The sequence below is a fragment of the Electrophorus electricus genome, chromosome 16, assembly GCF_041902795.1.
Source record: "Electrophorus electricus isolate QZ-2024a chromosome 16, ASM4190279v1, whole genome shotgun sequence".
Lineage (NCBI taxonomy): Eukaryota > Metazoa > Chordata > Actinopteri > Gymnotiformes > Gymnotidae > Electrophorus > Electrophorus electricus.
The window spans coordinates 16,322,501-16,336,829 of NC_137512.1; the positions used below are offsets into that span (position 1 = coordinate 16,322,501).

At 42.4% G+C, this 14,329-nt stretch overlaps 2 protein-coding genes across 2 annotated transcripts in view; one reads left to right on the forward strand and one right to left on the reverse strand.

Annotated features, from left to right (window-relative positions):
* The window catches only part of si:ch211-175m2.5 (uncharacterized), a 3,813-nt gene extending 2,126 nt beyond the window's left edge, over window positions 1-1,687 (reverse strand). The window contains exons 1-2 of the mRNA XM_026999412.3: window positions 1,497-1,687; window positions 1-93 (exon numbers count right to left, since the gene is read on the reverse strand). The exon at window positions 1-93 is cut by the window's left edge and continues 51 nt beyond it. Of these exons, the coding sequence (XP_026855213.2) occupies window positions 1-93; window positions 1,497-1,550 (147 nt within the window). The 5' untranslated portion in view covers window positions 1,551-1,687. The remainder of the gene's footprint in view (window positions 94-1,496) is intronic.
* A 440-nt stretch (window positions 1,688-2,127) lies between these two features.
* Window positions 2,128-4,490, forward strand: smim19 (small integral membrane protein 19). The gene is made up of 3 exons (XM_026999413.3): window positions 2,128-2,373; window positions 2,567-2,691; window positions 2,783-4,490. Exons 1-3 carry the CDS (start codon window positions 2,243-2,245, stop codon window positions 2,848-2,850), a joined length of 324 nt encoding a protein of 107 aa, XP_026855214.2. The 5' UTR covers window positions 2,128-2,242; the 3' UTR covers window positions 2,851-4,490.
* The last annotated feature ends 9,839 nt before the right edge of the window (window positions 4,491-14,329 follow it).

Below are 14,329 nucleotides of genomic sequence, written 5' to 3' on the forward strand. Positions count from 1 at the left end.
CTTGTAAGGCACAGGGTAGCGACTGATCCTCTCCTCCTCACTGCTACTGTAGAGTCGGAGACAGGCGGGCACCTTGGGATGCACTCTGCCTTCCTTCAGCAGGAGACAAGACATATGAATGTACCATAATACACAGTCCTTAAATACAGACATGTACTGATGTCAATACATAGTTAGCAGCAGTAATCCTAATCCATCATTTTCTACAAGAGCAATGGCATGTGAACTCAAATGCCCTCACTGAACATTGCCTAACTGAGTCCTATTGATCCCATCAAAGGTGTAACATTCCTCATTCAGTCCTACATGACTATAAGTAATTGCTGCAGATTTATCATTTGCACAATCATGCTGTGAATCTCCTCTTCTACCACACCAGTGCTCTATTAGATTCCAAAACTCACTGGTCATGGAACCAGTTTGAGATGACGTGTGGTTTGTGATATCACACATTAGTAGCCATTACTAGTAAGCATTGTAGGATGGGTATATTGTAGCCATACACTATACACATGGACAGCAACCATTCTGTGACATTCAGATGGTGCTCAAGTGTTATTAGGGGAAAAACCATATTACTCACACCATTAAACCACCAGCAGCAGTGTGAATAAACTGAACTGACAAGGCAGGGTGGGTACATGGGCTCTTTTTACACCAAATTCTGATCCTTCCATCTACATTTCACAGTAGAAATCAATGTTCAATTAACTGGGAACTAGATGTCCAATCTTCAACTCTCCAGTGTTGGTCAGTCTACGTCCACTGTAGCATGAGATTCCTGTTAACAGGAGTGGAAGCCCACCCACTTCTTGTTACTATGCTCTTCTGATCACCATGCTTGTAAAGAATGGTTCTTTTAGTTCCCAGAGTCTTCCTATCAACTCAGCCAGGTTGCCTATTTCCTCTGTACTCTCTTATCAACAAGGAATTTCTACCCACAGAACTGCTGCACACTGGGGATTTGTAGTTTTTCATACCAATCTGTGTAACCCATACAGACTGTTGAGTGTAGAAATCAGCGGTGTCTGAAAAATTCAAATCAGCCCATCTGGCAACAATAATCATTTTTACATCAGATTGCATTTTGTCCCATTGTAATATTTGATGTGATATTACAGGAAGCTACTGGATCCGTGCCAGCATGCTGTTGCCACACGATCTTCTGACTGGATAATTATGAACGAGCAGGTGTAGAGGTCCTCTAAATAAAGTTGCCGGTGAGTGAATACGAAGAAAAAAAAAAAAAAAATATATATATATATATATATATATATATATATATAGATTTTTATATAGCGAAGATTTTTATATAGATATATATATAGATTTTTATATATATATATATATATATATATTCCAAAACAATTATGCGTTTCTATATTAATGACACCATAATCTAAGTGCAGAACGCATTAACAACCTAAACCACAAGATCTTAAAGACAAATACCGACAGGTAATGGCTCTAGATATAAAACGCAATTGATTCCTTACCATCTTGCCCACAACAGAAGAACAAACAACCCTCATGAAACCAAGAGACAACATTTTTAACCTTCATTCAAAATAAAGAAGCTAACGCCGAGCAAAGTAGTGCCTTTTTATTACTCTTGTCTCATGAAGCGACCTCAAAGCAAAGCCTATCGTTGACAAGAATTTTCTTACGCTTCTCAATCGTTCAACCAATGAATTTTATCACCTACATTGCATTTCCTGTTTACAGTGCTGTGAGATGTGAAGCATATTGCAGTAAGCAGCATCCCATGAATATGACACTGAATTTAATTTAATTAGATTAGATTAGATTAGTTTCGATTTACTTAAATTGTGTTAGAAAAATGTTAATTGTCTTTCTTTTTACTTAGTTTTTACTGTCTGAAAACAGGTATGATTGGCATTTTGTTTTAAGTCGAGTAAGAAAGGCTGGGTTGCTGTCAGCAAAACAGTGCAGCAATAAAAATTGTTTAAGAAGCTATTTCTACTATTTACTAATTGGGCTATTAAATTAAAGATAAGGAAAAAATTAAAGACAAAACAAGAAACTTAAGAAAAAAACCCTAATAGAATAATAAAATGGTCTTCGATACTTTTATTTTGACAGGGTAAACATGGCGTGTCAAACAGGAAGTAAGTGTGACTGTAGATGTTGAATTCACCTTACGGAAAATAGACAGATTTTGTGTTGTTTTTCAGTTCTCTCTTCCTTTTTTAAAACTCCGGTAAACGAATATTCTGTTGTGATGGGTGGTTACGGGGTGATGGCGAATGAGGAATCTCTAGATTATTCTGTGCATGAAGCGTGGAACGAGGCTACCAATGTTTACCTTCTCGTTATTTTGGTTAGCTTTGCACTGTTGATGTACGCCAGAAAGTAAGAACCGCAATTTTACAAATTTTAGCCTGTGACATAATGTTTTAGATTTTTTAAAATAACTATTAATAATGGTCTTAGTAACTTATTTGTATTAGGTGTAAAGGAATGTGACTTTGGCCAGTGCTTATTTGACATACCTGGAAGCGAGCACACATTGTGTATTTCGTGTCTTTAATTCATTTCTTCGTAGGAATAAGAGGAAGATCATGCGCATCTTCTCAGTGCCACCTACAGTGGGAACTATACCAGAGCCAAACTTCTACGACAGTCTACAGAAGGTTCGGCTAAGGCAACAACTAGAAATGTATTCTCTTGGTGAGTGAGTGTAGCTAGCTTTTGGCCCCTCATCGCCTTTTTCTTTTAAAGTTTTGGCTGTACTGAAACCTTTTCTTTCTTTCTATTTCAGCACGAAAGTTCGATCAACAGCATCAGCAAATACAGGCTCAGGAGAGTGTGCAGCTTTCAGTGGAGTGAGAGAGAGCCTCGGGTGAAGGGGTATTAACTGTGCAAATGTGAATATGCTACGTGGCTGATACGTTATTTTATATATATATATATATATATATATATATATATATATATATATATATATATATACACACACACACACACACACTAAATGTCCGATATAAATCTTGATAACGCTGCAATATTTTAGTTTCTTCTTAAACTCAGCAACCCATAGGGTTACCGAGGGCAATAAAGAAGAAACACGCACTGGGATAAATATTAAGGTGGGAATACTCCTCATATTTTTTTCCATGAAGGACGTTTTTATTTAATCATTCGCAGATTGCCAAAATGAAGAGCAATGTGCAAACGCATATTTACAGATATTTTTGTCAGCGAAACTGATTTAAATGTGGGGAACTGCTACCATCTAGAGGTTGTTTTCAATAGTGCTTGGATTTTTTTCTGTCTTGTTTAAATGACAGAATAATTCGATCACGTGGTTCTAAACGCAGTCGTCTTTCAATAAGAATATTTTAGGAGTTAGATGTAATTCTGTAGCCTAGACTGAATGTTTTGTCTTGCTTTAAACGTGTCGAAGTGTCTACGTTGTCTTGTCTTGGTAAAGTACAAGAGTTACGATGTTCCATACGCTTTTGGTAATATATCGCCCTCTGGTGTGTTCTTCATATGTTGCTTGGGCCGATGTTTAATTCCCTTTGTTTAATACTATCAGTGGAAATGTTGTGGTGATTTTGTGGCAATTTATCAGCTAAATCCTACTTTAATTTTTTTTTTATTATAATGAGGCATTGTCTCCTGTAAACATTCATCTAATATCTGTTCTAAATGATGCCGTCTTGGGGTATTCAAGTTTATAACTCATGTCATTTCATTTTTATGTATAACTTCACAGACTGTGACATTTTTTCATGTTCCAGATGCCTAGATATTTTTCATTGGTTTTGACCAAGCAGACATTAAGTTTTCAAGCTTTCTGCATCTTAACTTTTAATTTCCCAGCATAAGAATGATTTGATTGATTAATTTCCATAGTAAATTCCTGTGTCATTGAGTTAAGATAGGTCTCGCAAAAGGAAATCTGTAAACAATAAGCATGGAATAAAATAATGATATTCTGATTTTTTCCATTTTTTTTTTTACATTTTTTTTTTTTTTTTTACATTTTTCCGTGTGGTTTGATACTCTTAAAACATCTGTTGTCATTTCACATGGTTGGTCTGTTGTACTCAAGCTTCATCCAGGTGGCTGAGCATAGACAGCAAGCTAATGCCACAAGCTTTCTATGGAATTAAGACCAGGCCTTACTGGCCCACTTGACAACATCTGATTTCTTCTTCTTAAGGTACTACGGTGTTTAGCCTCTACTCATATTGCTCCAGTTCACAGTATGCCTGGAAAATCCCATAAACAGCTGCTTACATCTGAAGTGTATTCAGAGTCATAGTGGCATCTGTATAAGTGGCTCTGCTCTCTGCCAACTTATTTTTTAGCAATGAATTGGTTTTTCTCCATGGTTTTTCTGTATGGTGCATTATACTTCAAAGGATGATCAACACATTTGAAATGGTGCACCAGATTTGTGGTAGACTGTAATCAGATGATTCAGTAATGTAATACATCTTTATAGAACAGTTGCTTAATTGTTTGTTTGTTTTCCTCTCTGTCATCTATATTACATACAGAATTAATGAAAAAAAGATGGAAAAAGTATTTGGTGCTAAAACATAGCTGCTTATGCTTTTGTTCATTGTTGCTTTAAAGGTTATGTCAAGTTATTGTAGATGGTAATAAAATTATAAAGTGTATTTATCCTGGGGAAATTATACTAACTTGCTCAAAAGAGCAGTGGATCTGAACAAGGATTAGAGAAAGACTTCTGTGGGGAAGAGTGAAAGTGTACCAAAAGCTAAAATGAGCTGAACCAAACAGCAGTGTGTCTGAGGCATGATGGAGCACCGCGAGATACAAATGTCACTGAGAAATCTGCATCCTGTGTTAGCGCACCAGTGGTAAGGTGTGTATGAAACCAAAGAACGGCACGTGCGAGAAGCCTTTCTTGGTTTCTTTTTCTCGATCTGCTTTTTTCCCTTTGCCTAGCTGTTCTGCTCTTCCGCTCGTGTGTTTGATGTGCGATGGTGTCATCCCAGGATGCTTCACTTGCAGCTAGAAAACTGGAATTTATTGGGCTGATGCCTCGTTTCCCCTAAGCCCCACCCCCCTCCCCAGAGCTCAGGCCTCCGTAGAGATGAGGAGAACAGAAGCTTTTCTTCTTCCCTTTCTTTCGTCTTTCATTTTGGCCTCATCTTATATAAGAATATGATCTTGTATTATATTAAATTCATTTAATCCAGGAGCTTTCCACTCTGTCAGAATTCTAGTGTTCAACATAGAGTTCAAACATATTCTCTCTTGTTCTCTTTCTTTCTCTCCTCTTATCTCTCTGTTTGTTATATCAATCATCTACTCAAGACAATCTGTACATGTTATTTATGGCAGTGTCGAGTGCCAAAGTCTGTGTTTGGCAGACATCAACAATCATCTGAACCGCTTATTCTGAAGGGACCTTTAAGCAAAACAAACCAGAGGGGTCGGGGAGCAAGCCCTGAAGCCTCCTATGTCTGCGCCTCTGTCAGCGGGTGGTTTCATGTTTATGGCCTGGGTGTTGCCCGGCTGCCTCTCCAGGGCCTCGTCGGGCTGTCCTGGGAACAGTGGTGGGCACTGCCCTAGAGCTGCAGGCTCGGCCAGACATAAACATGGCCTGACCGCACGCCCTGGCCCCTGGCCAGCTGCCTGCTACAACAGGAGCGCCCGCAGCCCGGCTCCGGTTTACCCTGCTGTGGCCACACACCCTAGCCAGCCAAACAGGGCAGGGAGTGCTGCAACACTGCAGCTTTATTAGAGCAGTGCAGCTCCATAGCCTTATTACCACCTTGTGTGCATTGCTTGTGGATAGCTTGATATCCTCACTTGTTGCATGTACCTGTTACTGTTGCACAAACATTCCTTGCCTGCACCTCTAGATGCAGAGTGGTTTAGTGGAAAGCTCTTGGGATACCTTGTCAAACTCTGTGTTTCATGTATTGGCCTTAAACAGAAGAGACAGCCACCAAGCTTCCTCCCTACCGCATGTTTGAATTAATGCTTAGGGACAAATGTAGGTCACAATCAGGCATCAATCTGCTATCAGAAAAATCTGCCTCATTTCCCTCTCTCTCTCTCTCTCTCTCTCTCTCTCTCTCTCTCTCTCTCTCTCTCTCTCTCTCTCTCTGTTCTTTCCAGCACTTTCTTTTATGAAAGGCACGCATGTGTCAGGCAAGCGGGCGGCCGCGCACTCCAGCGCCGCAGCTCTCCGGATCTTGCCGCAGATGAGACGCGACAGTCGTCTTCATCCCCCCCTTCCGTTTCACCACGGTGTTTCCAAGGCCCTGTGCCGCACTTCTCGTCTCACTCTCCCTCCCTACTCTCACTTCTACTCTCGACTTCTCTTCGTCATCGCAGGTCGCATGGGGCCTCAGCTGGGAATAAGAGAGAACCGGTGCTAATTAGAGGAGAGGGAGCCAGAGAGAGAGTGGGCAAATAATAAGACGTTTCAAATGATAAAAACCTAATCGGGGAGGATGGAAAGCGGGGCTCCTGTGCTCCTTCCCTCTGTTCCCATCCCTGTGTGGGGGACCACGATCAAACGGGACAGTCGGCGGGTCCGTACGGGGTGCCTTCAGTTCACCCACCGCGCCTTCCTTTCTCTGCCTTTCATCTCCAAAAGCTTTAAACCAATAAAGACAAGAGCAGCGAGCTCCATTTCACGCCGTGATAAAGGTACGTTTGTTAAATGTGACCAGCGGAGGTTCTGCAGATTATAAGTGGACACTGGGTCATTTTCACAGAGGTTTTTCAGGAGTTTGCTGTTTTGGGACAGCTTCCCTGTGTTAATACTGCTCTTAATGTAAAGTACTCTATGGATGAAAGCAAAGTGCTCTTCTGGAACATTTTGTGATGATGTTTGCATGCATTGTGCCTCCTGCATCTCTGGCCATGCCCTGAGAAGGATTAGAAGTCTTACTGCTCTGGATTTGTTTTTTTCACACCTAAGCGCCATGCTGCCTCTCTGAGCCCAGAGCCAGCCGTCACGGCGGTTGCATGAGCTCTCCCCTGGGTAAAACCCCCCTGAGGGGCTTCTGCTCTGCACGCTGGCAGAGAACAGGCGCAGCATGGGTCGGGTGCCTGCCGCTGTGGAGCCCAGAGCTGAATGGCAAACACAGGAGACCCAGACTGACCCTCATCTTTGGCCCGGTTTTAGCAGTTCTTCCTGGGGCCCTACTCCTCACTCACTTCCTCTGTGCTCCACAGCACAGCTAGGCCATTGGCTCTCACTCTGTTCATCCTTGCTTTAGCAAAAGACTTAGGGAGAACTGAGAGGTGGCAGTTGCTTGTACCTGGCTTGAAGGACGCCTTAGTCAATATTTACCCTCATCAAAAAATAGAGACATGAAGAACAAACCCAGCATGGTTGAGCTGGGGTCAGGTCCACTGTCTTTGCCAAGTTGGAGTTTTATGCTATACAGTATGCCAGCTAACCAGATTTTATAGTAGCTATTAACTGACTTAAAGATTTAGAGATGTCTGATCTTCCATTCTTGATTCGAAAGTCATGGGTTGTTCTTAGAATGGCCATATATAAAGGAGCCTCAGTATTATGGTTGAAGCAGATTGTGTTCAAAAAACCAGGAACTAGACCTCAGTTCTGTCCACTGGTCCAGCACCTTTAAGCCAGCCGTCCAGCACTTGCAGGGTTATTCTCACGGGGCGCTCTTGCCCTTGTTGCTTTTCCTGGAGGCTTGTCTGTTGTTGACACAGACAGGAGGCCTCTTCCCTGTTTGTCGCTAGCGGTTCCCCTGTTTACTTTCTCCTGTTTACTTTCTGTTTCTTAGAACGGTGTGACGAAATAAAAATCTCCAAACAAACAAACAAAAAGACCCAAACCTATGTTTAGCTGCAGCCGTTGCCCCCTGAGATGCTTCCTTTCTCTAGGACCCCTGCCCCAGGGTCTCGCCCAGGAATGCCGAATAAAAAGTAATCTAGTAAGCCTTAAAGCACTAGCCCTCCTGTTAATAAAGCCATCTGTTCTTCCTTGAGGCCCTCACTCAGTGAAACAGATGTGGCTGACAGCTGGTGCCGGAGCTCCCCTCCAGCTGCTGGTGTTTCCATGAGAAACTCGCTGCTTCCTCCAGCTCCGCCGTTTCCGTCTCTACTCCCGACTGCAGCTTCAATCGGGCTCTTCCATCTTCATAAAGGGCATGGTGCTCCCAGTGTCGCTGAGGTCTGCTCGTATGAAAGGCAGAATGTGTATGAATCATGTGGCGGGGGACTGCTGTCAGAGCCGGGCACGAATAAACGACCCCTAACTCCTACCATATGCAAGCGTGACCTGATGCCGGCAGTCGCGCTCGGCTGGGAACATGGGACTCTTTCGCGGCGAAGGACCACATCTAACGCAGCAGCCACCCACTCTTTAGCCTTCCTAACCATTTCTAGCCGGATATCCTGTACGATTTAGGCCTCCCTCATTTGTGTCACACATGTGCCAGCTTCTGACACATACTGGGACCTGACGTCGCCTCACTAGCGGTACAACTGACAGCTTGTTAAAAATAAACCCGTCCACTTGTTCTGCTTGGCACCTTTTGTCAGCGTGGGGTGAGAATGGAGAAGCTTTCTCTGTGGCTTTTTTCCTCTGCTGTGGTCTAGAGCTGAGAGCTAGGACTGAGGCAGAAGGAATGGCATCAGCACCGAGGCCGACCTGCTCATTGATTTAGAACCGCTCTGACGGCCATGTTTCTTTGATGAGCACTGTCGGGGCTAGTTAGCTGCAACCAGCTTTCCCTAACAATCGATTATGGCCTCAGAGCACATACCTCTCTCTCTCATTCTTACTCATGCTCTCTCTCACTCTCTTTCTCCACACTCTCTCCCAGTGTTGCACTCTTGCATACAATGTTTTTCTTGAACTCTTGTACTATATCCCTGAATATTAGTCCTGATAGAGGTGCAGAGAGACATAGAACTCAATTCTCTCTCTCTCTCTCTCTCTCTCTCTCTCTCTCTCTCTCTCTCTCTCTCTCTCTCACTCACACACACACACACACCGTTTGGAAACTTCAACATAGGTTTATTTACTCTGTGATAAAGTTCAATGCTGTTTAATTCAGAGAAACCATTACTCCAGAAAAATCCAGAATTACTAAAAAAATCCCTATGTTATTACCCTGTTTACATTTAATGTGAACAGTTATGGTATAATAATGTGTAACAGTTATGCTATAATTCACCAGATGTAGATATGATGGTTTTAAGTAAGATGAGGTAGTACTGTAGAAAGTGCAGCCAGTACCACAAACAGCTATGAACAACACTTAACATGGCTTCCAGAGTAAAGTAATTTGGCCACAGTTAGTTTGATAAGATTAAGGTGAATCCCTCTGAGCTGGCCCCAGAGCACATGTGCAGACATGAGCTGTATGTTTATTTCGGTCTGTGGACAGGGCTGGAATTTGGGGAGAGTTTGGGGAGAAAAGCAATGGAATTTCATGAAAAATTCCCCCAGTGGTATAAAGCAGGCCAGTGCTGATGGAGCATGAGGAGGGAGCGCGGTTGACCATAATTACCAAGCTCTTAAATCCTGGCTCAGATATACTGTCTGACTCCTGCCCACCACACACACACACACACACACACACACACACACACACACACACGCAACCTCACACTCCACGCCTCTGTCTGGGGCACCCAAACTGTGTTTTTCCACTCAGTTTTCATAACATATGTCTAGGACAATAAAAGGCATGTTACAGGATGATTTGTAAGACTTACTTGAAAACATGTTTTCTGTTTTAGTGTCATGGGGTAGGTGGCACCCGTCTTGCTGGGTTTTGAAAGAGGGAAAAAATCAGTGTTCAAAGCAATCTTTCAGAAACTATATCTGAACTATATACACATGTGGCTCTGACTAACATTTGTTAATTATGCAGCATTTGCTGCTAGACTCTCTTAAATTGACACAGCAAATGAATTCATGAATAAAATGAATATTTTTTAATGTCAGCCCTTGTTCTGTTTTAAATATGTTCAAGCGTGTATGTGAGAGCGAGAGAATGAACTTGTCTGATTGACATATTATGTAATCAGAATGGTGACATGTCTCAGGTGTGAGGAAAAGGGTCTGCAGGTGTTTTTTCTGTAAAAATGAGAGAGAAGGGTTTATTATGGCTGTCACTGGAAAGTGATTATGGGAACTTTAAGAAAATGTCTGGTTTTCAATACATACGCTGCATACTGAACTAAGAACTTAAATGTTGATTTAGTGTTTTCTAAGTATGCTTTACCCATGGTACATATCTACACACACTCATTATAAAGGCACATTTAGATCTAGTTTTCTAGTTTATAAATAGGTGACAAAACATACATTTATAAAGCATTTATAAGCATTGTTATTCCTAATCCTAATATTATAACAAAATATCTTCAAACTTTCTATAATTTGTCATCCTAGTTATGGTTAAATGACTTCAGTGTTTTGAAACAACAGGCAATTAAAAAAGGTTTTTGTGATTCACAGAATATATCTTGTTTATTAAAATATTGTGAATTTGTTGTAGTGAAAAAAGCTGTCCCTTCCAGGTCATGCTGCTGCAGCAAGTGAGCCAGGGGTTAAGGCCAGCGGAGAGAACCCCCCCCCTCTCTCCATGAGTATTATCCTAGCAGCAGTGCATCTCTGGGCCCATTTTAAAGTCTCTGTTTTTTGTAAGACACAAAAACATTTATAAATGATGATAACTTATAAAAAGAAAAAAATGTCAAGTCCAAAAAGAGTCAAGCAGTGTTTCACAGAGAGAGGGGTCTTTATGAGTGTTTCCGGTCGTATTTACAAGTTCTTGGGCTCCAACCTCACCTCGCCCTCTGGAGGGCGCCGATGTAGGCTGGGTCAGAACTGGGCATGGCATTCAGAATGGAGCCAGACAGTGGGCTGTTGCTTTGCACCCTCCATTAACACACACCATGAGGCCTGCAGTCGTGGCTGGCACGCCTCCCTGCCTAGACAGTGCCCTCTCACTGACGGGTTTATAACAACGTTCTACTCTGCCTGGGCCAGACACATCATCCTGCTGTGGGATACTTTTTAGCAATGTATCTGGGGATTAGACTTGCTGCTGACATAACACACATATTCTGTTCATTATTAGCAAATGCGTTAAAGATTTTATAGCCTCTTGTGGGCAATGCATGAAAATCGGCAATGCATTCGAGATTGTCTTGAGTATGTGTGCGAGCGTGTATACGTGCTTGCGACACTAGCTTGTCTAAACTGTCTGAATCAGATGGCATTTCCGTATTCCTAGATATTCTGAGTCCATGCTCTCAGTCCAGGTACTGTAGTGCTCTTCAACTGTCTGAGTGTAGCGTTGACTCATCAGTACACAGCGCAGTCCCTTCACTCCCGTCCTGTCTTGATGACCTCAGCTAAAGCGCACCGACCGGTGTTGGCTTAATGATGCACAGAACAGAAAGCAATTCCTCATAGGGTATGCGGGGTTTGACAGAATGAGAAGGCTTTCATAGGATCATTGTTAAAATATCAGCATTCATCCAATTTTACTGCCATACTAGTACATTACCATCTTTAACAACTATATCCCGTTTTTATTCCGAGGTGGTATACGAGATCGACTGTAAGTGAAGGGCACAGGAAACCAGCAAATCTTTAAAAATCAAGTCTCAGTTTAAGCTCGCGTGATAAGATACGTCTGCATTTGAATATGTAAACAATCTATTGAGAGTGTCGGATTGGACCTCTCAGCTCCTCCAACACTAACTGAGGTTTTAAGCAGCCCACCGCATCCACACAGCAACAGCATGGTCCTTCAGGGCTGCCAAGCGAAGAATGTAGCCTAGCATCTACTGTAGGTGTCAGCAGAGCTGTTTCGCAGCTGCTCCTTGTTGCACTCTACTGTCATGAACCTTCTTGTGTCTGTCATCTGTGGTCGGTAGGCGAGGGCGCGCGTGCGTGCTACAGTGTTTGTACGGGTTTCTTTAGGTGTAGGGTCAGGTCGGACGTATTGTGTAACGACGCGCGCGACTCGGCTCAGCTGCGGTTTGCATTATGGGTCATTGCACTGGAAGCTTCACTTGCTGTGTAAGGAGAAGCTGTGGAGTAGCCTGACTAGACACGCACGCACACACACACACACACACACACACACACACACACACACGTGTTGTATAAATGCGCACCAGCGCACCTTGTTTGTGATTTGAACCTTTCCATTTTAATGTAATCTTAAATGAATAATGCATGTTTCTTAAGTGTATATTTAGCGTTTTGTATTTTAGCTGATCAGCGGTGCTCATATTTTTACTATGAATTCTTATTAACTTGTTTTATTGGTGTGCATTATTAGGTTGGTGATCAGGTTGGGAATAGATGCTTCCTAACACATGAAGCACGACTAACCCCGAGAAACCTGCGGGCAGAGATCTAGCAAAGCTTCAGTCTTCTCACGCGCAAAAACGCAGGATCGTGCCTCTGAAGACGTGTTTTCACAAAGTTTGCACAGGTCTAGAACAATAAAAGACATGTTACAAAAAGTATTAGATTTCTCTTAGCATATTTTAATGTATTGTTTGATAGTATTTGACAAGCATCTCGCGGGTTTCAGTTGATATGTTTTAACTGCCTACCCGTAGTCATAAGCAATCCAAAAAAAATTATCACAAGCGAAATCCCCAATGATGTCTCGTTTCAGAAAATTTCACTATGTGGCGCGTTCGGTGGCGAGCGCATGCATCAGTCCCGTTGTGCGGCGTGGCCCTGCGGGTATGCAGGTGTACCCGCGCATCACGCATCACGAGACTGGAGCCCGAGAACAATAGGAGCGTGACGGCGACGGGCCGCGTGCCTCTTCAGGCTGTTCGATGTTCGCTAATTGCGACCCTGGACGCGATCCGCTTTCTTTGAAGTGCGTCTGAAGGGGGATGCTTGAAAGACCGACAATTACTGCGTGCATCGTGAAACAGACAGCTGTGTGAGAGAAAACTCCTGTTTTTCCACTGTGCCGTGTGTACTTTCAAATTAATGAAGCAATAATATACGTACGCTATTTGTATGAGACATCTAATCAAAAGGAGAAATAGGAGAAACATCAGAATCACTTTAATTCTTTTCGTCTACAGTTTTGTAAATAGATATGTGGAGTGGCCTGGCAGAGAAGAGCAATTTATATAACCCACTTTATTTGAATTACAGATACTTCTCAATATTGACTGATAATATTAACACTGATCTGTTGATTGTACTACGTTTACCCTAATATGCGCGTTCATGAGTAGTTATTTGTTGGTTTGTGATATGAATAATATTAGTGATTTGATTTACTCTTTTAGTACCTACAGCTGCACTTCCGTGAATCTGTGTGTGTGTGTGTGTGTGTGTGTGTGTGTGTGTGTGTGTGTGTGTGTGTGTGTGTGTGTGTGTGCGTGCGTGTGTGCGTGCGTGTGCTTGCTTGCATATGTGAGGGACAGATCATCGTGGATGTTTGCCAGATGCCCAAGGAAGTGTTGGCTTAGTACACAATTTAGTGTATTTGAAGGTCATTTTAAATGTTAGCAGCAATTCCATCTCACAAAACATATCTCTAAACTTGAACACTTATAGACCCCACAAATGGCTGTCATTGTGCTCAGTAAAATAAAATTAAATAAAAAAGATGTTGTTCAACTTGGTTTAATTCTCCGTTGCCCATGTTTTTGCTCTCTCTCAAGATTTTTCACTTTGTAATGTAATACCTTTGTAATACCTCTAGGGGGAGCATGTTCAGAGTTGCATAACAAGAGCTCTGCCGTGGTTTTCTGGTTCTTTTATTTCGTTTTTATGACAAGAATCAAAAGTCTGTCAGTAATTTCTCTGTGCATTCAGCATGTGGCCTGACTCCATTAAAGACGTGGTGGAATATGACCTAAAAAAAAAAGGTATTGTCTTGGCAATGAGATATATTCCAGGCATACGGCTGTGACAGGCCACACTGCTTTTAGAGGCGTTGTAAGGAAGAGTTGTAACTGAGGTTGCCAGTTGAAAAAAAAAACATGTTTGAGCACAACAAGTGTTTCAATTGGGCTTACGCAAAGCTAGCTTTGATAATTGATTATCCACGAACTGGCCAAGTGACAGTGGAGTGTGACTCTGTTCATCCCATATCAAATTCAGGTCATGCTTGGATTGAGCTGGGTGAAAATGATTAGCCACTATGCCTGAATGCTTCTTGCTGTAGCACAGTGCCAATCAATTGCTAAGGAATTGCCATTCTGTAGGGCTGCAGCCATTCAGGCGAAGCAAAGCGAATCAGTGTCATCGCACTTCTACATGCTGTCACACACCAGTTGCGCTTGACCAATGGTCTAGGGTTGACTGAGTGCTGATGTCATC